Source organism: Canis lupus, chromosome 16 (assembly GCF_048164855.1).
Source record: "Canis lupus baileyi chromosome 16, mCanLup2.hap1, whole genome shotgun sequence".
NCBI lineage: Eukaryota > Metazoa > Chordata > Mammalia > Carnivora > Canidae > Canis > Canis lupus.
Genome location: NC_132853.1, coordinates 38129285 through 38153631, shown reverse-complemented (window position 1 = coordinate 38153631; position 24347 = coordinate 38129285). Strand labels below are relative to the sequence as shown.

Here is a 24347-nt window from a genome sequence, read left to right as displayed (position 1 = left end):
GCCTACTGAAGACTGTAGACTTGTAATGGATACATGAATGAGTGAATGAAGATTTTCCTGAATTTTTATGACTTATTTCTGTAGCACTGTTCAATTTTCCACAAACTCTTTCAAGTCTGTCAATAGATATTAGTTTAACAAATAACCCCGGGAGGTGGCCAAGATGGGTATTACCACATGCATCTAAAGGTTGAAACTGAGACTCAGGAGTTGGAATACATTCCCATTAAGTGTTAAGAAGTGCCAGGATCAGGGATAGCTCTTTCTTTAATCTTAGACCAGTACTCTTTCTATTCTAGCACACTTTCTCTTTTTGGTGGATGCAATTCTACTCTAAGGTCAATAATATCTCAACAAAGCTGGAAAAAATGTCTACTCTAGGAAATATAGTTTTGTTCAAGTGTTTAAATACAAAATTAAGTGTAAACTGCAGAAATTTGTCCAAGAATTTGTGAAAATAGCACTTTTATAAAATAAGGGTTGCTTCACTCTACAGAAAAACTTTGAACTCAGAAATCCCAGGACTACACAATTTGCTTTATTTGCATGACCTCCCAGGGCAGGGAGTCAGGGCAACTTTATGAACCTCAAGGTAATCAGTCAGATGAACACTATACTTTCCCTGTAAATCCCTCCGCAAGTCAGAAAGCTTCTCTTTAGGCCGTACTCAAGAGGAAATATTTAACTAAAGTCAATAACTCCCCCAACCCTGCCCTAGATCAATTTATTAGTTTAGATTTTAGGTTTTGAAGAGTCCTCTGAAATCCCCCTCAAAGCTTAGTCATTTAAAATTTGACCAGTGTTCCTTTTTGCCATATACAAAGATCGCTCCTATGTGCATCTTAGATGATTTTCTTGTTTAATGACATGTCTCTCCCTATCTTTACTTTTGAAGTACAAATTTTTCAATAATGTCATTTTACCTGCATTTTTAAAAAGATTATTTATTTATTCATGGGAGACACAGAGAGAGGCAGAGACATAGGCAGAGGGAGAAGCGGCTCCTCAGGGGGAGCCCGATGTGGGACTCGATCCCAGGACCCTGTATCATGCTCTGAGCCAAAGGCAGACGCCAACCACTGAACCACCCAGGCGGCCCTTATCTGTATTTTCAAATGAGAAATAACTTCTTATTCTATTCTGTGACCAGAATTTGATAAAATTTATTTTATTTTTAAGCTTATAAGGTTTAAAATTACCTAGCTATAGTTGATATAGACATTATTGTGTATAGTTTCCATGAGAAAATGTAGCTGTATATCTAATATTGATATTTGGGGCACAATTATAAGTTAACAAAAAAATTTTGAGTAACTGATTTTTGTGACCAATCATGTTTTCAGAAGCTTATTATCAAGTGAGTGCATCAAAGTTTGGGGCTCTGTTTTCGTGTTTATATTACCAGCTCCTAGTTATTACACAAGTATTAGGATTCCTTTTTTTTAAAATTTTATTATTTTTTTATTTTTTATTCATAGAGACACAGAGAGAGAATGAGAGGCAGAGACACAGGCAGAGGGAGAAGCAGGCTCCATGCAGAGAGCCTGACGTGGGACTCGATCCAGGGTCTCCAGGATCACGCCCCGGGCTGCAGGCGGCACCAAACCGCTGCGCCACCAGGGCTGCCCCAGTATTAGGATTCCTTAGACGCTTGTCAGCATTTTAAATATTAATTATCTTTGAGGGGGTGCCTGGGTGGCTCAATCTGTTGAATATCTGGCTCTTGATTTCAGCTCAGGTCATGAACCCAGATTCCTGGGTCGAGCCTTGTGGCAGGTTCTGCACTCAGCAGAAGGGCTGCTTGAAGATTCTCTCTCCCTTTCCCTCTGTGCCTCCCTCATTCATGCACATGCACTTGTTCTCTCAAATACATACATCTTAAAAAAAAGTAAATATTATCTTTGAATAATTTTCACTTGGATAAAATGCTCTCTGTACCTCATCAATTTTAAGGTTGCTAGATTTACATTATATATTTTTACTTTTTATTTTATTATTTATTTATTTATCCATTTATTTATGAGAGACACAGAAAGGGAGAAAGCGAGAGAGGCAGAGACACAGGCAGAGGGAGAAGCAGGCTCCATGCAGGGAGCCTGATGTGGGACTTGATCCCGGGTCTCCAGGATCACGCCCCGGGCCGAAGGTGGCGCCAAACCCTGGCTGCCCTATTTTCTTTTTTTTAAAGATTTTTTTTTATTTATCTATTTGAGAGAGAGTACAAACAGGGGGAGGGGCAGAGGGAGAAGGAAAAGCAGACTCCCTGCTGAGCAGGAAGCCAGCTATAGGGCTGGATCTGGGACTGAGCCAAAGGTAGATGCTCAACTGACTGAGCCACCTAGATGCCCCGAAACACTTTTTTATATTAAAAATATTAATTGATTATCTGAAATTCAAATTTAACTGAGTGTTCTGTATTTTATCTGGCAACCCTATCAGTTTATACCAGCAATATGTAATGAGTCTCTAACGTGTGTTAGGGGCTGGTCTAGGCAATGTCACTAGACAGTAGTGAAAGAAGTAGACCCAGTACAACCTTCCTGGAGATAGCAAACTAACAACGAAGACAGGCATTGAACCATCATGTACTTAATACATTTCAATGTATTACGCATTAATACTTTTAATTACTATTAAGTAATAGCAATGAAAGTGCTTTTTTTTTTAAGATTTTATTTATGTATTCATGAGAAACAGAGAGACAGAGAGGCAGAGACAAAGGCAGAGGGAGAAGCAGGCTCCATTCCATGCAGGGAGCCTGACATGGGACTCGATCCCGGGTCTCCAGGATCACACCCTGGGCTGAAGGCAACCCTAAATCGCTCAGCCACCCAGGCTGCCCTGAAAATGCTATTAAAGAGAAGTTGGAGGAACACCTGAGTGGTTTAGTTGATTAAGCATTGGACTCTTGATTTTGGCTCAGGTCATGAGCTCAGGGTCGGGACATCCAGCCCAGTGTTGGGCTCTGTGCTCAGCTTGGGGTCTGTTGCAGATTCTTTCTTCCTCTCTCTCTGCCTCTCCTCCCAACATTGAGCATGCATGCACACACACTCTCTCAAAAATAAAATAAAATCTAAAAAAAAAGAGAGAGAAATTTGAAATAATGTAACAGAGGACTTGATCAAGTCAGGGGTTAGAGAAGACTTCTTTATAGTCTAGAAGAAGACAATTAAATTGACATCTGAGGGATCCCTGAGTGGCGCAGCGGTTTAGCGCCTGCCTTTGGCCCAGGGCGCGATCCTGGAGACCCGGGATTGAATCCCACGTCGGGCTCCTGGTACATGGAGCCTGCTTCTCCCTCTGCCTATGTCTCTGCCTCTCTCTCTCTCTCTCTCTCTGTGTGTGTGACTATCATAAATAAATAATAAAAAAAATTTTTAAAAAATTGACATCTGAATAAGAAGGCCTTAGTGAGGTGAAGGAGTCAGGTAGAGGAAGGACTCTCCCAGCAGTTAAAAAAGGCCTGTTCAAGGAACTTGGGAGGAGAATGCAGCAATTTTCTGCATGAGAAAGAAGGCTAGTATGGCTGGGAATTGGCAACGGGAGAGGTGGGTCTAGGAAGGGTTTTTTTTTTTTTTTTTCCCTAGGAAGGTTTTGTAGACCCAGTAAAACATTTGTCTACTGGGCTCCAGTACAGTAGTAGGTAAGCGGTGGAAATTCAGAAATGAAGGCAAAATCCTGCCCCCAAGAAACTCCCTATGTAGTGACTAAAGGAATGAGGGTAAAGAGGAAAAGATAAAAAATAAAATTTGAATTCTACTTCAGAGAGCATAGTTATAGATATCTTTGTGGTAGTAAATGTGTTCCCAGACGCTTCCAAAGATTTGTTCTTGGGATCCCTGGGTGGCGCAGCGGTTTGGCGCCTGCCTTTGGCCCAGGGCACGACCCTGGAGACCCAGGATCGAATCCCACGTCGGGCTCCCGCTGGATGGAGCCTGCTTCTCCCTCTGCCTGTGTCTCTGCCTCTCTCTCTCTGTGTGACTATCATAAAAACAAACAAACAAAAAAAAAACACACAAAGATTTGTTCTTATTAAATTTACACTGCTGTGCCTGCTCACCTGAACTGCAGTTGTCTGCTGGAATGGCTTTGGAGGATGTTTGAATAGCATTTTTGAAATATGGAGAAATTCTGAGACTGAAAAGCCAGTAGAAATCTACTACTTAGTATCCTTACAGTGAACTAGGTAAAATCCAACTTTACAGCGGCTATTTTCAAAGATTTGTTTGGAAAAAGAACATTAAAAACAAAACAAAACAAAACCAAGCCTTAACTACGTCGAGAACTTCCACCAAATGCTAGTTTTGTATTTTAGCCTGGTCCTTCAGTTCCGGTGGCCATAAACTTCTCATCATTACTCCAAATTTCTCCACGTGAGGAGACAGGACTGCGCATTCTTTGTATTGTGGAGTACAAGCTAAACTGCTTGTTTTACTATGATTACCAGATAGGAACACTAGTAGTCATACACCTTAGTATATAATTAAAAGCATCCCATGCTCTGACTGCTACAAGTTTACCTTAATTTAAAACCTCCCAGATCTTAAAAAACAAAAAACAAAAAACCCCAAAACCAAAAAACCGTTATTGCGTGAGAAATATTTCTGAAATTTGAGGAAAAAATTGGGAAATGGGAATTAAGTGAATTGGGCTGGCTTGGAACGCTGTGTTACAAAGACCCAATACCATTTTCATGTTTCCACCTAGTATCTCAATAAAGCGTATTATCTTTTTTTTTTTTGTATTATCTTTTATTTTATATTATTTTATTTTATTTATTCACGAGAGACAGAGAGAGAGAGAGAGAGAGACAGAGACAGAGACACAGGCAGAGGGAGAAGTCGGCTCCATGCAGGGAGCCCGACATGGGACTCGATCCCAGGTCTCCAGGATCATGCCCCGGGCTGAAGACGGCGCTAAACCGCTGAGCCACCCGGGCTGCCCAGCGTATTATCTTCAACAAAATATTTCTGGTACCTATATTCTTTGAAATGCTAGTCAGTAAAGAGATCCCAGGATTTTAATTTACGAACTCCTTTGCCACTTGGAAGCGAGGTTGAGCGCCAGCAGACGGCAAACACGGTACTCGAGAGCAGTAAGTAAACCTTCAGGTGACCGAAAGCTAAGGGAAGGCGTGATTAGAAGAATCTCGCGAGAAGCACTGCATTCACTATTTTTCGCGATATTTTGGTGCCCAGCCTTTTTCCTATCTCTCGCAGGATCACGGTTAATCTCGCGATATTTGGGAAGTTCCGTTGGGAAGATGGCGGCGGCCGGGAGCGCCCTTCTCTTCTTGCCGCCGGGGACTTCAGACTGAGCCTTCCCGGGAAGAGTGGGGACGGTTGTTCCCCTGCCTCCCGGGAGCCCGAACCAACTTGGTTCCCTCGTTAGTGGTGGGGAAGGGTTTATCCTCTTGTGTAGGACTCAGGACCTCCCCACCGTCAGGATGAAGGCTCAGGGGGAAACCGAGGGTGAGTGACTTGAGGGGGAATGCAGGGGGCGGGACGCAGCTTGGGGGAGCCAATCTGTGAGAGGAGCTGGGGTGGGGGTGGCCCGATGCCTCTGCAGGGGCAACGCTCCTGAGGTCGTGGAGTCCAGGAGGCGGGATAGCTTCTGACTGTGCCTTCGTTGGTGATGCAAGGATCTGAGTCTCGGGTGATGGGGGCTCTCAACTTCTATGAAGGTTTCCTGCATAGCTAGGGACAATCACTTGGGCCTCGGAACGTTTTTAGCCTAAAGTTGATGGAAGACCAGGCGAGTGAATCTAAAACCTGCTTACACCTCGTTTCAGAAGAGATATCTGAATAATGACATTAAAAAAATACAGAGCTGTGTGTCAAATATCGGAGAATGTTTTGGCGTGAATGAAATGATTAGGACCTTATGATTTTAAAAGCTAGTAGTTCCATGGAACGTTACAATGTCCAGACTTACACTATTGTATGTTTATGAAATGCGTTGAATTTCATCCTTTCAATGGCTGGACTAACTCACAACTGCTGAAAAACAACTTTTCTGTGGAACCTTACTTAGATTCTCTAAAGTCCTACACTCTTAAATGCTTCCTTAGCATTTTGGATATAGTTTTGTTAATAAGGATCACTGTATTATGTTTACCCATCTTCTCCACTTTGAGCACCTTGTCTTACGCATCGTTGTGTAGTACCTGGCACAAAAAGTGTTTGATCATTCGTGTAAAGTATTTATCATCAGGCTTCTCAAGGAAAAGGGAGGGGAGTATTTTAAAGGAGAGGAAGAAAAAAGGTATACTCCTTGGGTGCAGAGGATTGGTGAATGTAAAATGGAAACTTGATGAGGCAGGAATTTTGTCTAGTTTGCTCATTTCTATATCCCCAGCACATAAAATCATGTGTGAATGAGTCTTGAAAGTGGGAATTGCCAACAATGTGTCCAGAACTGTAAGCTGGCTGAAACAGTCCCCAAACCGGTTTTCCAGAAGATGAGGACATTGGAGGAAGGAATTTGAATCTTGATTTAGAAAATGTCACTGCGTTAACTCTGATTGCTGAGATTATTTATCTTTCAATGCCAATATCAACTGTCACCTTTTCTGTAATCTCCCCACAACTAATAATGAGATTTTCCTTTTTTGTGTTTCAATTGTAATGTGTCTGTTTTTAACAGCATATCTCATTTTGCTTTCTGTGATGGTTATTTCCACGTTAACTTACGCACACCCCTTCACAGATACCATCTCAGGTGTATTGAGTTTTTGCATTGCCAGTGGTCTCTAGAACAGGTCCTAAGAAGTGTAAGAATTAGAGGAAGGATCACCTATATTTCAAAAGTAAAAAATTTAATAGAAATAAAGCTATAGTTCAGTAGTAAAATAACAAAAATTCAAAAATAAAAATTATAATTCAGTAATAAAAATTAGGAAGGCTGGAGAGCATAAGATCTTTGTTCACTCATAGCCCAGGAAACTGAGGACTTTTTCACCTTTCTCTTAGCTCTGCTAGAAGCTCATCCTTTAGTCATTGACATATTTCCTATCCATATAGTTTTAGTTTGAATTCAAACAGGAAAAATGAAAATGGCAAATACAGCCTATTTTCTTGATAATACTTCTGTATTGTTCTCTTAGAATTACATCAAAGTCTGCATTTCACATTGAAAACCAACTAACCAAAGTAAGGCCATGTTCAAATGTATGCTTTTCATATATCATGCAAGGGATTCATGCATATCATGAAATGATTTTGTCACTAACCCCAAAACAGTCTTGTAGTCTTGACCCCAAAACATGGTTAGAGGTGGTTCTTTTTTTGGTTTTCATTAAAAGACTGGATAGAAATCAGTTATGTTCTGTGGTGCTCATTAGTTTAGAACCCAATTTCTGTGTCATTTTGTTATTAAAAGTAAATAATTTGTATGTTTTGAAGTAAATGGTATTGAAAAATATTTCAACTGAGTTCTTACCAGGTTGAAGTGTGGGAGTTTCTTTTTGCAAGAAAGATTGTGGAAGGTCTGGAAAGGAAAGTTTCTAATAATGTTTTCTGATTTATATCGTAGAATCGGAGAAGCTGAGTAAGATGAGTTCTCTCTTGGAACGGCTCCATGCAAAATTTAACCAAAATAGACCTTGGAGTGAAACCATTAAGCTTGTGCGTCAAGTCATGGTGAGGATTAATGTAATGGATAAAGTGTTATGCTTAGATAATTATTTAATAAGCTAAGCTCCCTGTGTAAATTTTTTTCAAACTAGTTATTATAGGGTATCTCCTCAGCTTTTTTGAAAGAGAGAGAGGTGGGCAGGGAGTAGGTTGGGGGGTCGGTCAGAGGGAGAAGGAAAGAGAGACTCTTAAAGGACCCTGAGATCATGACCTGAGCCGAAATCAAGAGTCAGACCAACTGAGCCACCCAGGCACCTCAAGCCACTTGATTCTAACGAAATAGTATTTTCATTGTATATATACTTCTACTAGAGTTTGCAATTGATTTTTTTTTTTTAAGATTTTATTTATTTTTCATGAGAGAGAGAGAGAGAGAGAGAGAGGCAGAGACATAGACAGAAGGAGAAGCAGGCTCCATGCAGGGAGCCCGGGCCTCCAGGATCACGCCCTGGGCCGAAGGTAGGCGCCAAACTGCTGAGCCACCCTGGGATCCCACAATTGATTTTTTTTAAATATTTATTTATTTTAGAGAGCTCAAGAGAGCATGAGTGCAGGGGGGAGGGGCAGAGGGAGAGGGAGAAGGACTCAAGCAGGCTCTGTGCTTGGGCTGAGATCACGGCCTGAGCCAAAACGAAGAGTTGGATGCTAAACTGACTGCCTCACACAGGCCTCCCTGGAGTTTGTGATTGATTCTTAATTAGCTTCACCTGTTCACTCTGTCTACCTTTTCCTCTATAGTACTGTTTTTTGAATCATTTGCCAGTATCAGGAGCCCTTAAGTGAAGACAGGGCATAGGAACTGGCTATTTAAAGTTCATCCATGATTCCAGTGGTAGTCAAATGATGCAGGAAAATTTAACTTCAATGATTTGACCTGGGCAGTGTTATATGGGTGTGTTCACTTTGTGATAATTCATAGATCTTTTCACTTAAGAGCCATATACCTTTTTTGTATATGTTATTTATATTTCAATGAAAGTTCCACTCCTCCCCACCAAATCTTACTTTGAGTACAGAGTAAGTTCGGTTTAGTAGATTTATTAGTGTTAAAACTGATCATATCTAAAAAAAAATAAAAATAATAAAATGATCATATCTGTATAGCCCTAGTAAAAGAACTAAATTTGCTATCAAAAGACTTACTTTGGACAAATTATTGACTCTGAGTTTCCTCATCTGGAATGCAGAGGCACAGAGTATCAGTTTACTTTTCCACTAGTTTTGTTGTAAGAATCAAGTGAGATAATGCATATTAAATTGTGTGTTGCTAAAAGATTTCTGTAACTGCAAATTTGACAAATGTGTGAATGTCTTCTGGCTGAGGATTACATACATAGAATGTGGGGTTTTGTTTTGTATTGTTTTGTTTAATGTCTTAATAAAAGGCAATTTTTGCAGTTTGGGGATTCAGAGGTTTTCATTTTACGTTACAGAGTAACCATATTCTAATTTGAAATTTGTTCTGTAAATGATATTGTCATTAAAGAGACATTGTGAGATAGAAAAATTCCAGGTGGCTACTAAGACCCTCTCATGGGGAACCGGAGTCTTGGTTTGGTTACCATAGCTTCCACTGTCTACTTCTCACTTTGCAGAATCAGAAACCTAATTTTATTAATATATTAAGACTTATAAGAATTTTCAACAACTGCAATAGTAACAAAATCTCAGTAGATTAAAATGTAAATCAGACTGCCAATTTATTAATTTACCACAGAGAGTTTATCTTTCCACTTACCAAAATATTGGTATCCACTGTTCAGAGCAACCCCTTATCTATTCAAGGTACAAGGGAACCCAGATTATTAATTAATCAGATGTTTGTTTTGTGAGGTGGAATTAAAACAAAGAGAGATGGATTTAGGCCATGGAAAAGCCTGAAAAGCTATCCTTGTATCTTAAAACTATTCACACTTCTAGGAAATGGAATCCTTTGGAGAGAGAAACTTCTTTGGATAGGGTTAGAAAAACTATGTCAGGGATCCCTGGGTGGCGCAGCGGTTTAGCGGCTGCCTTTGGCCCAGGGCGCAATCCTGGAGACCCGGGATCGAATCCCACGTCGGGCTCCCGGTGCATGGAGCCTGCTTCTCCCTCTGCCTATGTCTCTGCCCCATTCTCTCTCTCTCTCTGTGTGACTGTCATTAATAAATAAAAATTAGAAAAAAAAAAAGAAAAAAAAAACTATGTTAAATCTTTTGTTCTTTGGGAGTCCCTTTTTCTGGACTACACTTTGTTTCTTAGAGTCAATCTTTTTTTTTTTTTTTTTTTTTAAAGATTTTATTTATTTATTCATAGAGACAGAGACAGAGAGAGAGGGGCAGAGACACAGGCAGAGGGAGAAGCAGGCTCCATGCAGGGAGCCCTATACGGGACTCAATCCTGGGTCTCCAGGATCATGCCCTGGGCTGCAGGCGGCGCTAAACTGCTGTGCCACCGCGGCTGCCCTCTTAGAGTCAATCTTATTTTACTAAGCTTGATTTTATTTCTTAGATTACATGCGAATCACCTTGTTAGATTTGGGAACTGCCAAATCACCTGAGCCTCCTCATTTAACTGACTAAACTTAGGATGCAGGAGGCTGATCTTATTTATTGTACTTGATCTTCCTAATTAAAATAAGATTAGGGCATACCTTTTTCTATCTTCATGTATATGGATATAGATGTATCCATGTTTATGAACTTTTCCTCCTGTGGCTGAATGGACAGAGTAACAGGCGTCTATAGATTATCTAGAGTATATAGAGAATATAGAGTATACAGACTATAGCATGTAGTGTGTAGATTATCCTGAAATAGTGCTACTAGAATAAGTACCTTTACTTGAAACACTGTTGGCTTGGTCAGTTTTACCTTATGTTTTCCTACTTAATACAGGAGAAGAGAGTTGTGATGAGTTCTGGAGGGCACCAACATTTGGTCAGCTGTTTGGAGACTTTGCAGAAAGCTCTCAAAGGTTTGTAAACATGTTTAAAATATGCTTTTTTAGAATGCCCAATTTTTTAAAAAGACTGTTTTATACTTACATAAGTAATGTAAATTGGGATAGATCAACTTTCTATTCAAGGCATGCTTTTGCTTTTACTATGGAGTTGAGATGAGTTCCTACCTGAACTCTTGAAACATATATATATATGTAATATATATATTTATTTATATATTTATTTATTTTTTAAGATTTTACTTATTCATTCATGAGAGACAGAGAGAGAGAGAGAGAGAGAGAGAGAGGCAGAGACATAGGCAGAGGGAGAAGCAGGCTTCATGCAGGGAGCCCGATGCGGGACTTGATCCCAGGACTCCAGGATCATGTCCTGGGCTGAAGGCACGTGCTAAACTGCTGAGCCACTCGGGGATCCCCGAAACATACATACATATATATATGTATATGTGTGTGTGTGTGTGTGTGTATATATATACATATATATGATTTATTTATTTATGATAGAGACGCACACACACACACACACACACACAGGCAGAAGGAGAGGCAGGCTCCATGCCAGGAGCCCGATGCGGGACCCGATCCCAGGACTCCAGGATCACGCCCTGGGCCAAAGGCAGGTGCTAAACCGCTGAGCCACCCAGGGATCCCCGAAACATATATTTTTTATCTATTTTGGAGGCTGTGAGAAATTCAAAAGATAATTGATGGAAGGTAACCAACCATAAGTTAGCAAGGGAAAGTTCTTTTTTTTCCTTCATATGTTCTCTTCTAATGAACTTGTAATGAGAAGATCGACATTTTAACTTTAATAAAAGATTTTTACATTGTTTATGGACAGTGTTTTCAGGTCAGGAAAGCAAATAACATTTAAATCATGAGTTTGAATATCCATGCTTATAATGACTAGTTTTGTGTGTTTTGTGGGAGAATGAAAGTAAAAACAGATTTGACTCTGATCTATCACAAAGGAGCCTCATTCAGTTGAATACTGTTTTTTTTTTTCTCCCTTGGGTGTCCTTTGAGATCTCAAGTTTGAGAGTGGGCTCCTACAACCTTCATGGCCCCTCCTAACATTTTCTTCTCTATGGTTAAGAATCCTTGTTTAGTTCATCAAAATGTAGAAGATCCTACTTTTGCTTCTTCCAACTCAACATAGAGTCTGCATATTGAAAAACTCTGGTAGCCCTTCCCAATCTGGAAATATGTAGAGACAGAGGATGGTACTTTTTAAAAAAATTGTGGCGTTAAGTCCATCGCATTGTTGTGTAACCATCACCACCACTATCCATCTTCAGAACCTTTTCATCTTTCTAAGCTGAAGCTCTGTACTTACTAAACAATAACTTCTTTCTCCCTCTCCTCAACTGCTGGTAACCATCATTCTGCTTTCTGTCTGTAAGAATTTGTCTACTCCAGATACTTCATATAAGTGGAATCAAATAGTATCTGTCCTTTTGTGACTAGCTTTTCACATAGCCTACTGTCTTCAGGGTTTATCTATGTTGTAGCATGTATCTGGATTTCCTTTTTTAAAAAAGCTAAATAATTGTATGTACCACATTTTATTTCTACATTCACCCATGAATGGACATTTGGTTTGTTTTCACCTTTAGAAATAATAATGCTGCTGTGAATATTGAATATTTGTTTTTATGTTGGTTTGGTTTTGATATTAATCTTCTTTATTCTAGCATTAGCAGATACAGGTGTCTTTTTGAAGTTAAAGATAACTTGTCCTAATTGAGCAACGCAAAAGGAAGAGGAGAAAGGTCCAACAATTTTTAAAAATAGATTTTTAAAGTAAGGCCCCTTCCCCTCAACATGAGGTTCCAACTCATGACCCCAAAATCAAGAGTTGCATGCTCTACTAACTGAGCCAGCCAGGTGCCCCACCCCTAAATATATCTTTTTTTGGACCCTTACTACTGCCTAGGTCACAACTAAGTCTTACTAATGAACTTGTTCAAATTAACAAGCATTTGAACTATTGAATGTAATGACTTGGAAGGATGGATATACTCTTTCGGATATTTCAGTCTTTGAAGAATAAAATTTAAGTGTTTGGAGCGTTTTGTGATTTCTTTCTTTTTTCTTTTTCTTTTTTTCTTTTCTTTTCTTTTCTTTTCTTTTCTTTTCTTTTCTTTTCTTTTTTCTTTTTTTCTTTCTCTTTTTTTTTTTTTTTTACCCTTTCCTAGTAACATCTTTACCAGCAATGACTGACCGCTTGGAGTCTATAGCAAGACAGAATGGGTAAGTAGTCTATCACAGGCAGAAGTATTTAACTTAGTGTTGACTTTGGGTGGCTTTATTTATGTGTCTTCTATTAATTTTTGTTTTGATTTGTTCCTGCTAGACTGGGCTCTCATCTCAGTGCCAGTGGCACTGAATGTTACATCACGTCAGATATGTTCTATGTGGAAGTGCAGTTAGATCCTGCAGGACAGCTTTGTGATGTAAAAGTGGCTCACCATGGGGAGAATCCTGTGGTATGTGTTGTTGATATTTCACTGGAATCTGTGGGGTTTACTTAGGGACATTAATTTTAAAATGAATTGTTGGGGTTTGAAATAGCTTGGGTTTAGGTTTTTTCATGAGCCACTGTAGAGATGATGTGATGGGCTATACTATCAGTAGCTCTAGAATTTAGAATAACATGGGTCCATCTCTGACATCATCCAAAGGCTTCGACAAGTGGAGACACTAGAGGAACACTTTCCATTTCATATCAACAAACATGAGCCGCAATTGAACAATAGGTGCTGGGGATACAGAAATAAATAACTTAAAGTTCCTATCCTCAAAGAGCTAATAATCAAGGACAGATAATCTTATACATAGCTAACGTCTCTGAAAAATCCTGATGAACATTTAATATTTGTAAACAGACAATTGAATATGGACTTAAAGAGAGGTCCTAATGTTTCAAACAAGCTCCTGAAAGTTGATTCCTTTATAAATTATTTCATATATTTTGAGATTTAATTTCCCACCTCAACCCTATGGTTTATTAAGTAGGAAGAAGATGCTTTTTGATATTTTAATGTAAGGATTTTTTGTAGTTTTAATGTTTTTGTTATAAAGCATATGCTCTTAACAAAAGAGAAAAATTTTTGATGTTTTCAGAGGCCTTAAAGTAGTTTAAAGTTTTAATGTGATTTCTTTAATTTCAGAGCTGTCCAGAACTTGTACAGCAGCTAAGGTAAGCAAATGACATTTATATACCCTGATACTGGCACATAATTCTTTGTAGCTAGGCTTGTGTTTTTTTCGTTTTTTTTTTTTTAAGATTTTATTTATTTACTTGACAGCACAAGTAGGGGGATTGGCAGAGGGAGAAGTGGGCTCCCCACTAAATGGGGAGCCTGATGTGGGGCTTGATTCCAGGACCCTGAGATCACGACCTGAGCCGAAGGCAGACGATTAGCTGACTGGGCCACCCAGACACCCCTATAAGTCAGTCTTGAGGTTGGTCAGAAGTTACTCTCCTGAGGACGCCTGAGTGGCTTAGTGGCTGAGTGGCTGTTTTTGGCTCAAGTCATGTCCTGGGGTCCTAGGATTGAGTTCCGCATCAGGCTCTCTGCGGGGAGCCTGCTTGTCCCTCTGCCTGTATCTCTGCTTCTGTATCTCATGAATAAATAAATAAAATCATTAAAAAAAAAAAGTTACTCTTCTGAGGAACATATTTTTTTTGGATCAGGATTTTCAGCATCTGTATTTGTTCACTTTCAGAATTGACTTAGCTTGGCTTTTTAACCTACTCCATCTATCCCAGGATTTCTCAATCTTAGTAGTATTGACAGTTTGGATTGGAAAATCCTTTGCTCTAGGGGGCTGCCCTGTGCACTGTAGGATGTTTAACTGCATCCTTGATCTCTCGCCACTAGTCAGTATTTCCTGACCCATGACAATCAAAAATATCTCTAGATATCATCACATTTTCCCTGGAGGGCAAAATCATTCCTGGTTGAAAACTACTGACCTAGCTTCAAGAATTCTGTGTGCAACAAAAATAAATAGAACTTAATTATTAAATCAGCTAAGGGTTGAGAAACTTGAGTCTATACATGGAAAGAACTTTTATTCGCTTTGAGAAAAATTGTTTTACATTTAAAGTATTTATGTAATAAACTCCCATCATAGTAAAAATGCTAGACTTAAAAAGTTTCTTAGCAGTTGATGGCATTTCCCTCTGGATTATCCTTTCCTTTTAAATTGAGTGAAAATTTACTTTCTGGGATTTTGAGAAAGTCATTACATTAATTTTATGTCTTAAATATAGCAAAGTTCTCAGATACTTCATGGAAGTGTCTTAAGATGTTAATATTGAGGAAAGTTTTATACTCAGACTTTGCAGTGATCATTTTAATGTATTCATAACCAAAAGCACCAAATTTGAACCACCTTTTAAAAACTGCAATGCAATATGAAAATAGCATTTTTTATGACTTAATTGAATCAATTAAGTCTAGCAAAAGTGTGTTGCTAGAATAGTCCAGAAAGCCAGTATTTCTGGTTCTAATCTAGAGTAGGAGACCACCAATTTACGAACCAGTGGTGTTTTATTTTTTTTTTTTTATTTATTTATTTTTTTTTTCCGGTGGTGTTTTAAAGTTAACTTGTAAGCTTACTTTGAAGTGAGAAGCTCAGAAAGAATATTAGCCTTTACATGCTATTTGTAGTTGCTTTGTATAGATCGTGATCCTAAGGTAAGGGGTATTTTGGCTATTGCTCTTGTGGTTTGTTGTTTTTTTTTTTTTTTTTTTTTTTTTACTTATTTGAGAGAGAGAGAGAGAGAGAGAGAGAGAGGCAGGCAGAGACACAGGCAGAGGGAGAAGCAGGCTCCATCAGGGAGCCCGACGCGGGACTCGATCCCGGGTCTCCAGGATCACGCCCTGGGCTGAAGGCGGCGCTAAACCACTGGGCCACTGGGGCTGCCCTTTTTACTCTTTTCATGGCATTTTGGGCAGTAAGTGTTCAATATCTGCTTAGTATATGCCTGACCAAATATCTGACATTGTTAGGGCAATTTAGCTTTCAAGAGACATTTTTTTTTAAGTTTGAAAAAAGATAAAGATAATTAGAATTGTTGAGTTGTGTTGTATTCTTGAGCCAGCCCACATAACTCAGTTGACTAAGAATCCAAGCCTGAATAATGGGTTTTAGGAAGCGAGGGGTCTAGGTAGTAGTTTCTTTTTCCTGGGGCAAGTCCAGTCATAGGAACATTGTAGAATTGTCGTTTGCCTCCACAGTACTCCTCTTACTTTCTCTAGGTCTCCCCTCTGTCTCCTAGTGTTCATTTTCCTCTCTGCTCTTAGATTGTCATATACATACATGGAAGTGTTCTATATTCCCAATTTATTTACTTGCATTTCCTCTCCAATCAAAAGTTTATTTTCCTCATGACATCCAGTCATCTCAGTTACATATTAAGAGGAAAACAAAGTGTTTTTATTTAAGCCAAGTCTTATCACTTAGGATCAAATTATTGGAGTATATGAATTATTAGGTCTTTTTTACTATCTTTTATCATGCTTATGAGCACCTTCTCCAGATAAATGGGGTAGAGAAAGGAAAACATTTTCTTTATTTTATTTTATTTTATTTTATTTTATTTTATTTTATTTTATTTTATTTTATTTTATTTTATTTTATTTTATTTTATTTTATTTTATTTTATTTTATTTTATTTTATTTTATTTTATTTTATTTTATTTTATTTTATTTTACTTTATTCATGAGAGACAGAAAGAGAGAGAAAGAGAGAGAGAGAGGCAGAGACACAGGCAGTGGGAGAAGTAGGCACCATGCAGGGAGCCCAACGTGGGACTCGATCCCAGGTCTCCAGGATCAGGCCCGGGGCTGAAGGCGGCGCTAAACTGCTGAGCCACCGGGGCTGCCCTAGGAAAACATTTTCTTTTGCTACTTTTGACTGATTCTAGAAAACTTTGGGGGAAAAAAAGAGTAAAGCAAATTATTAAAATTAGTTTTATATTGCCATGATTTTTGGTACTTTGCATTAAGCTGAGTAATAATTATATGTTTTATTCTCTTCCCTCTCCCCTGAACTCCTTATAGGGAAAAAAATTTTGATGAATTTTCTAAGCACCTTAAGGGTCTTGTTAATCTTTATAACCTTCCAGGGGACAAGTAAGTATTTTTGAATTTTTTTTGCTTTTGTTGGAAAAATCAGTATAGTTGTAAACCATCTTGTGCTTAGAAAGTTGCCAAGTCTTTTGCCCTATCTTGTTTGTTTTTTTTTTTTTTTTTTTTTTGCCCTATCTTGTTTGTGATTTCTTCTTATACTGACAACTTATAGCTTCCAATTTATATCTTTTGAAGGTATTTTAAATAAATAATATCTATGTTAATGGATATAATGCTAAATGAGACTATAATCCTTGAGATGTCTTCAACACATTGATTTTTAAGCTGAAAAAAAAATTAGCTGTTGTGGAACTGGCTCATTATTTTTATTTTTAACCTACCTGGGATTCTGTTAATTAGCTTGGCTCTTTCAAACAGAATTGCCCACTAGGCTGTGTTAATTTTTGTATGTGTGTATTTTTCAACTTTTTAACTCTTGTTCTCTTCATCTACTTTCTAGCAAACTGAAGACTAAAATGTACTTGGCTCTCCAATCCTTAGAACAGGATCTATCTAAAATGGCAGTTATGTATTGGTAAGACTGGCTAAGGTATCAATTCTATATGAGCCTTCTGGATACTTTGTTCTTCTTTTTTCTTTTTTTAATTTTTATTTTTTTTATTATTATTATTTTTGGATACTTTGTTCTTAAAGCTTTTCATCTAGAGGGTTACTAGGGTTCTGTATTATATTTAAGGTGCATATTTTTATGTATTTTATCTATATCATATATCTTCTCCATCTCCTTTTACTTCCCAAATTATTGCATTCCATTTTCTCAGTGTCTGAGTCGTTGGTTGGTATTCCATCAGTTTTATTGGAAAACTTGTCAAACCTGGCCTTACATCTGATAAATAATAGTCTAGTTGTAATTTTTGTTCACCATATTACTGGTTTATACTTGTAAAAAATCTCTACCTTCGAAGTGAAATACAATTGGTATATGCCCAGTTACAAGACAAGTCATTACAATACTTCTAAGACTTTTAACAGCTTCTCTTTAGCACATTGTGCACTGATACCTTCAGGACTTTAATACAAGCAAACATAGATTATTTGTCTCACAGGAAAGCAACCAATGCTGGTCCCTTGGATAAGATTCTTCATGGAAGTGTTGGCTATCTTACTCCAAGAAGTGGGGGTATGTGATCCTACTTTGCTTACTTAGAAAAAATTTTATTTTATTTATTTTTAAAGATTTTATTCATTAGACAGAGTACATGTGCAAGCAAGGGGCAGGTAGAGGGAGACGGAGAAGCAGACTCCCTGCTGAGCAGGGAGTCCGATGTGGGGCTTGATCTCAGGACCTGAGCTGAAGGCAGACGCTTAACCATCTAAGCCACCCAGGCACCCTATTTATTTTGTTTTTTTTTTAATTTAATTAATTAATTAATTAATTAATTTATTTATTTATTTATGATAGTCATACAGAGAGAGAGAGAGAGAGAGGCAGAGACAGAAGCAGAGGGAGAAGCAGGCTCCATGCACAGGGAGCCCGATGTGGGATTCGATCCCGGGTCTCCAGGATCGCGCCCTGGGCCAAAGGCAGGCGCCAAACCACTGCGCCACCCAGGGATCCCTTATTTTGTTTTTAAAAAGATTTATGTATTTGAGAGAGAGAGAGAGAGAGTGAGCCAGCGAGTCTGGCAGTGCATGTATGCAGGGGAAGGGGCAGAGGGAGAGAGAGAATCTTCAGCAGACTCCCTGTGGAGCACGGAGCCAAGATCATGAGCTGAGCTGAAATCAAGAGGCAGTTGCTTAACTGACTGAGCCATCTAGGCATCTGGAAAAATGTTTTGTTTTAGTTAAGGGGTCAAATCATTAATTTTTTTACCTTGGATTTATAGGCAGAGGGAGAAAATTAGCAGTCACTTGTGTATTTTTAAATGGTTTCTAAAGTGTTAATACCTGCCTTCCCCCACTTACATTTTTAAATTGCAAAGTAAATTGTTGCTACTAGAATCAGTACTTCTTCTTCCATCATATTTCATAAATTGTTTTGGAGCATAAGTCCTCTAATCTGTGAAACGATTTTCTCGTATATAGTTTTGTAGAAATTGGAATGTTTTTCTTTATTTGATAAAAATAGTGATGTTTTATTTTTCGTAGGTCATTTAATGAACTTGAAGTACTATGCCTCTCCTTCTGACCTGCTGGATGATAAGACTACATCTCCCATCATTTTGCATGAGAATAATGGTAAGACTGACTGAAAAGCAATTGAAGGTTTTCTTCAATGTTTTAAGAATATTTAAAATAATTTGAATGTCCAAGCCTGGTTGTGTATTTCCTGATTTGCTACTTTCTACCAAAGTTTGCTGTTTTTTTCATTTTTTTTTTTTTTTTTTTAAGATTTTATTTATTTATTCATGAGAGAGAGAGAGGCAGAGAGGGAGAGGGAGAAGCAGGCTCCATGCAGGGAGCCTGACATGGGACTCAATCCTGGGTCTTCACAATCAGGCCCTGGGCTGAAGGCAGCGCTAAACCACTGAGCCACCCAGGCTGCCCCGAAGGTTTGCTGTTTCTATCAAGAGTTTGAATCTGAGACACACACACACAAATACTCTTAAGTACAGATACATGTGTACATACACATACATAATAATATAAAGCTTAATAGGTGCTTTTGAACACATTGTCTATCCTGAGAGAGAAAGAGAAGAACTATACTAAATCCACTGGTTTATTGACTGGTTCTTTTTTTTTTCTTCTGTTGATCATGGGACTTGTATTGATTTGGTGTTACACTGGAGTAAATGAATTAATGAAAAGGTATAAACCATTTGACCTAAAACAATCCCCTTTAATTATTACTTTAAAGGTGAAGAGATTAGCCAACTTACTAAAAAATACAATAATGGATGTTATTTTCTATTTGCATTTTTTTAAAGATTTTATGTTTATTCTTTTAAAAATATATATATATTTTTTAATGATAGTCACACAGAGAGAGAGAGAGAGGCAGAGACACAGAGACACAGGCAGAGGGAGAAGCAGGCTCCATGCACCGGGAGCCCTACGTGGGATTTGATCCCAGGTCTCCAGGATCACGCCCTGGGCCAAAGGCAGGCGCTAAACAGCTGCGCCACCCAGGGATCCCTTTATCTGTTTATTCTTGAGAGACATGGAGAACGAGAGGCAGAGACACAGGCAGAGGGAGACGCAGGCTCCATGCAGGGAGCCTGATGTGGGACTCGATCCTGGGACTCCAGGATCACGCCCTGGGCTAAAGGCAGGTGCTAAACTGCTGAGCCACCCAGCCGTCCCTTCTGTTTGCATTAAAAAAAATTTTTTTTTCTCATTAGAAGAATGAGAAAGCCCAACATGAAGTTTGAACTCACAACCCTGAGATCAAGACCTTAGATGAGATCAAGAATCTGAGCCACCCACACGCCCCTCTATTTCCATTTTAATACACTAAAACAGTGGGAAATGGCCTAATACCTCATTTGGTCCCCTTATAACTTTAGTTGTTGACTGTTCTATAATCCTAATTCTATTTAAATGAATTCTGGAATTGGAGAAAATAAATGTTGGTATTGAGTCTTTAAAATTTTTTTTTTCTTTGGACTGCATTGTTTCTTATATTTTGCTTTACTTACTGACAGAAATATAGGTTGTAGAAGATAGCTTCTCGCATTTCTAAGTCATATAGGTATTACAGTATCTGACAAATTATGGCAGACAAATTATGCGGAAGTTAAGCCTGTTTTTTGTTTTTAAATGTTAAGATCCTTATTTATTTGTGTTACTTTGGAGAGAGTACCTTTTTTCTTTCCTTTTCTCAGTTCCTCGATCATTGGGCATGAACGCATCAGTGACAATTGAAGGAACATCTGCTATGTATAAACTCCCAATTGCACCATTAATTATGGGGTCACATCCAGTTGACAACAAATGGTAAGTTAAATACAATTCTAGCATAGCAAAGTTCATTTTTTTCAGCTTCAAGCCAGTATGAAACAAGTTATTACTTTCACTTGCCTCTTTTCTCACTTGACTTTTTGGAGATTGGCTTTTTTAAAAAATTCATTTAATTTCTCTCTTCAATATCAATTTGAATGTTCTTCTCTGAACATATAGAACAGATTATCTATCCTGAGAGAGAAAGAGAAGAACTATACTAAATCCACTGGTTTATTGACGGGTTCTTTTTTTTTTTCTTCTGTTGATCATGGGACTTGTATTGATTTGGTGTTCCAGATAATAGCTCAAGCTCAAGATAGATGCTTGATTAAATACTTAAGGGTTAATAAATAGGATGTTTTGAAACTGGGGGAAGAAAGTTGAAAGAATGAACTTTTTTTTAAAGATTTATCATTTATTTATTTGAGAGAGTGCACATGTGCATGAGAGCAGGAGAGAGGAACAGAGGAAGAGGGACAAGTAGACTGCACTGAATATGGAGATTGATCCACAACCCTGAGATCATGACCTGAGCTGAAATCAAGAGTCAGTTGCTTAAGTGAGCCATCCGGAGTCAGATGCTCAACCGATTAAGCCACCTAAGCTCCCCAAAAGTGAACTTTTTAAAAAATATTTAATCTCTACACCTAATATGGGGCTCAAACTCAACCCCAAGATCAAGAGTTGAATGCTCTACTGACTGAGTCAACCAGGTGCCTCAAAAGAGGAAACTTTTGATAGGCTTTTGTTAAATGATATGGACATGTCTTAGAATGGATGTTTAGATTTTTCATTTTTATATCAAGTCAAAATCCAACCCACCCCCTTCTTCTTTTTTTTTTTTTTTTTGAAGGACCCCCTCCTTCTCCTCAATCACCAGTGCCAACAGTGTTGATCTTCCTGCCTGTTTCTTCTTGAAATTTCCCCAACCAATCCCAGTATCTAGAGCATTTGTTCAGAAACTTCAGAACTGCACAGGTGAGTTTTAAGCATCAAGCATTAATTCTTGTTAAAAATGTGAAAAACAAACTTCAAATTCAGATGATCTTAGACCTCTTCAGTCTTGCAGGCCTCGAAAAAGTACTGATGGGTATAAATGTCATGATGTTTTGTATTAGTAAGTGCTTAATAAGTACTTTTTCAATAAATGGGTGAAAGAAATAGAAGTCATGAAGGGAAAACTGAGCTGTCAACATTTTGATGTTATTGTGATCATTATGTTGATTCTTATTTTTCCAGGAATTCCATTGTTTGAAACTCAACCAACTTATGTACCCCTCTATGAACTGATCACTCAGTTTGAGCTGTCAAAGGACCCTGACCCCATACCTTTGAATCACAACATGAGATTTTATGCTGTAAGTAAGGCCCCATAGATTGTCGTAGATTATATTTGAACCCGAGATCAGAATCTTCCTTTATAGGATTACTGAGGTCAGGAACATTCTTTTGGACTACTGGATCATATCCTAGTTTCTCATTCAGGCAGGAAATTACAGAAATTTCTGAAACATACTGAAGAAAAAGAGCATGAGCTTCCAAGTCAGGAAATAACAATGTATATTTCATGGCCAAAATTTCAGATGAAGTCTCTTAATGGTATCCTGAACTTTGATAAGCTTCTAAGTAGATGTTAAGAATTCTTTTTTTTTTCCCATTTTTTTCCTTTTTTTTTTTTTTTTTTTAAAGATTTTATTTATTCATGAGACAGAGAGAGAGAGAGAGAGAGAGAAGCAGAGAGGCAGAGACATAGGCAGAGGGAGAAGCAGGTTCCCTGCAGGGAGCCCAATGTGGAACTTGATCCCGGATCCCAGATCACATCCTGAGCCAAGGCAGACACTCAACCACTGAACCACCCAGGCGTCCCAGATGTTAAGGGTTTTTTTGTTTTTGTTTTTGTTTTTTAAGATTTTATTTATTTATTCATGAGAGACAGAGAAAGAGGCAGAGACACAGTCGGGGAGAAGCAAGCTCTACGCAGGGAGCCCGATGCGGGACCCAATCCCGGGCCTCTAGGATCACGCCCTGGGCCAAAGGTGGTGTTAAACCGCTGAGCCCCCTGGGTTGCCCGATGTTAAGAATTCTTAATTTTTTTTTTTTTTTTTTAAGATTTTACTTATTTATTCATGAGAGAGAGACAGAGACCCAGGCAGAGGGAGAAGTAGGCTCCATGCAGGGAGCCTGACGTGAGACTCGATCCGGGTCTCCAGGATCTCGCCCTGGGCTGAAGGCAGTGCTAAACCACTGAGCCACCGGGGCTGCCCATTAATGTTTCATTCTTTCAAGTGTAATGAGCTTATAATCTGACAAGATCCTTTAAGTACATACAGAGAAGAAAGTGCTAGAATGAATAAATTAAGGAAGGTCTAAAACCTCATCTGGACTTGAATTTATTTGAATGTTTGAGGATGGTCTAGACTAAAGTAGTAGTTCCAAAATTCTGTATTGCAATTATATTATACGGAGTGTTTTATTAAAAATACGGATTTTGGGGTATCCCTGGGTGGCTCAGTGGTTGAGCGTCTGCCTTCAGTTCAGGGCGTGATCCTGGAGTCCCGGGATCGGGTCCCACATCAGGCTCCCTGCATTGAGCTTGCTTCTCCCTCTGCCTGTGTCTCTGTCTGTCTCTGTCTCTCATGATGAATAAATAAATAAAAATAAATAAAAAGTTTTTAAAAAATACGGATTTTGCACTTAGGGTTCAGGAACCTCTTTTATACAGATTTCTGAGGTAATTTTTGTTAGCTATGTTAAGAAACCACTAATAGAACATTTATAGAAGAGGGGTCTTTTCAGCCAAGTGAGTAATTGGCATTTATAACATTAGCTGACCAAAGAATTCACTGTGGAATTTTATTGTCCAATGAGAAACTGTTGCTGATTTTTGAGGAGTAGGGGTTTTTCCCAGGTTATTTTGTGGTTGGAGTATGTTGGGTGAGTTGATAGTGTTCATTTGCTTTGTTCTTTTTGCCAGGCTCTTCCAGGTCAGCAGCACTGCTATTTCCTCAACAAGGATGCTCCTCTTCCAGATGGCCGAAGTCTACAGGGAACCCTAGTTAGCAAAATCACCTTTCAGCACCCTGGCCGAGTTCCTCTTATCCTAAATCTGATCAGACATCAAGTGGCCTATAACACCCTAATAGGAAGTTGTGTCAAAAGAACTATTCTGAAAGAAGGTACTGCCTTTCCTCTTGATATACTTACTGGCAAATGGAAACTGTTTGCTCTCCTGGTTCTCTAATTTGCTGGCTTAGCATATCACCTGTAGAGTTTTGTTTTTTGTGTGTCTGTTTTTTTTTTCTTTTAATCTGTAGAACTTTTATAACTGGTTTCCATTCACAAGTGAACTGAATTAGAATCTCAGTGGGGAGGAGTTGGGAATCTAGTTTAAGCTCCACATATAATTATGATGGAACCAATCTATAAATTGGGATTTGGAAACCACTGTTTTTTGCAATGGACTTACTCTTTTTCTGCATACGGTGATATAATTAGGTATCTAAGTGCCTGAGCCTTATAGAAGGTAGAAGGGATGCTGTGGGAAGAGATTTCTTTTTTTTTTTCTTTTTAAATAATCTCTACACGCAGTGCAGCTGTAATTCACAACCCTGAGACCAAGAGTCATATGCTCTGCCATGTGTCCCAGAGACTATTCCTTGAGATCTACATTTTAGGTTGTTAGGACAATGCTTCCTAGCTTTTAGTCTTGCCTGAGTA

General features: G+C 38.5%; 1 protein-coding gene across 2 annotated transcripts in view; it reads left to right on the top strand.

Moving 5' to 3' along the window:
• Positions 1–5233: 5233 nt before the first annotated feature.
• The window catches only part of MED1 (mediator complex subunit 1), a 30151-nt gene continuing 11037 nt past the window's right edge, over positions 5234–24347 (top strand). For both annotated transcript variants that reach the window (XR_012008957.1, XM_072780374.1), the window contains exons 1-14: positions 5234–5471; positions 7534–7640; positions 10511–10589; positions 12776–12830; positions 12934–13066; positions 13751–13779; positions 16656–16727; positions 17185–17259; positions 17792–17865; positions 18834–18923; positions 20513–20624; positions 21484–21608; positions 21870–21988; positions 23605–23806. Coding sequence is in view for 1 of the 2 variants with exons in the window: in XM_072780374.1 (XP_072636475.1) it covers positions 5447–5471; positions 7534–7640; positions 10511–10589; positions 12776–12830; positions 12934–13066; positions 13751–13779; positions 16656–16727; positions 17185–17259; positions 17792–17865; positions 18834–18923; positions 20513–20624; positions 21484–21608; positions 21870–21988; positions 23605–23806 (1297 nt within the window). In the remaining variant the exon portion in view is untranslated. The remainder of the gene's footprint in view (positions 5472–7533; positions 7641–10510; positions 10590–12775; positions 12831–12933; positions 13067–13750; positions 13780–16655; positions 16728–17184; positions 17260–17791; positions 17866–18833; positions 18924–20512; positions 20625–21483; positions 21609–21869; positions 21989–23604; positions 23807–24347) is intronic.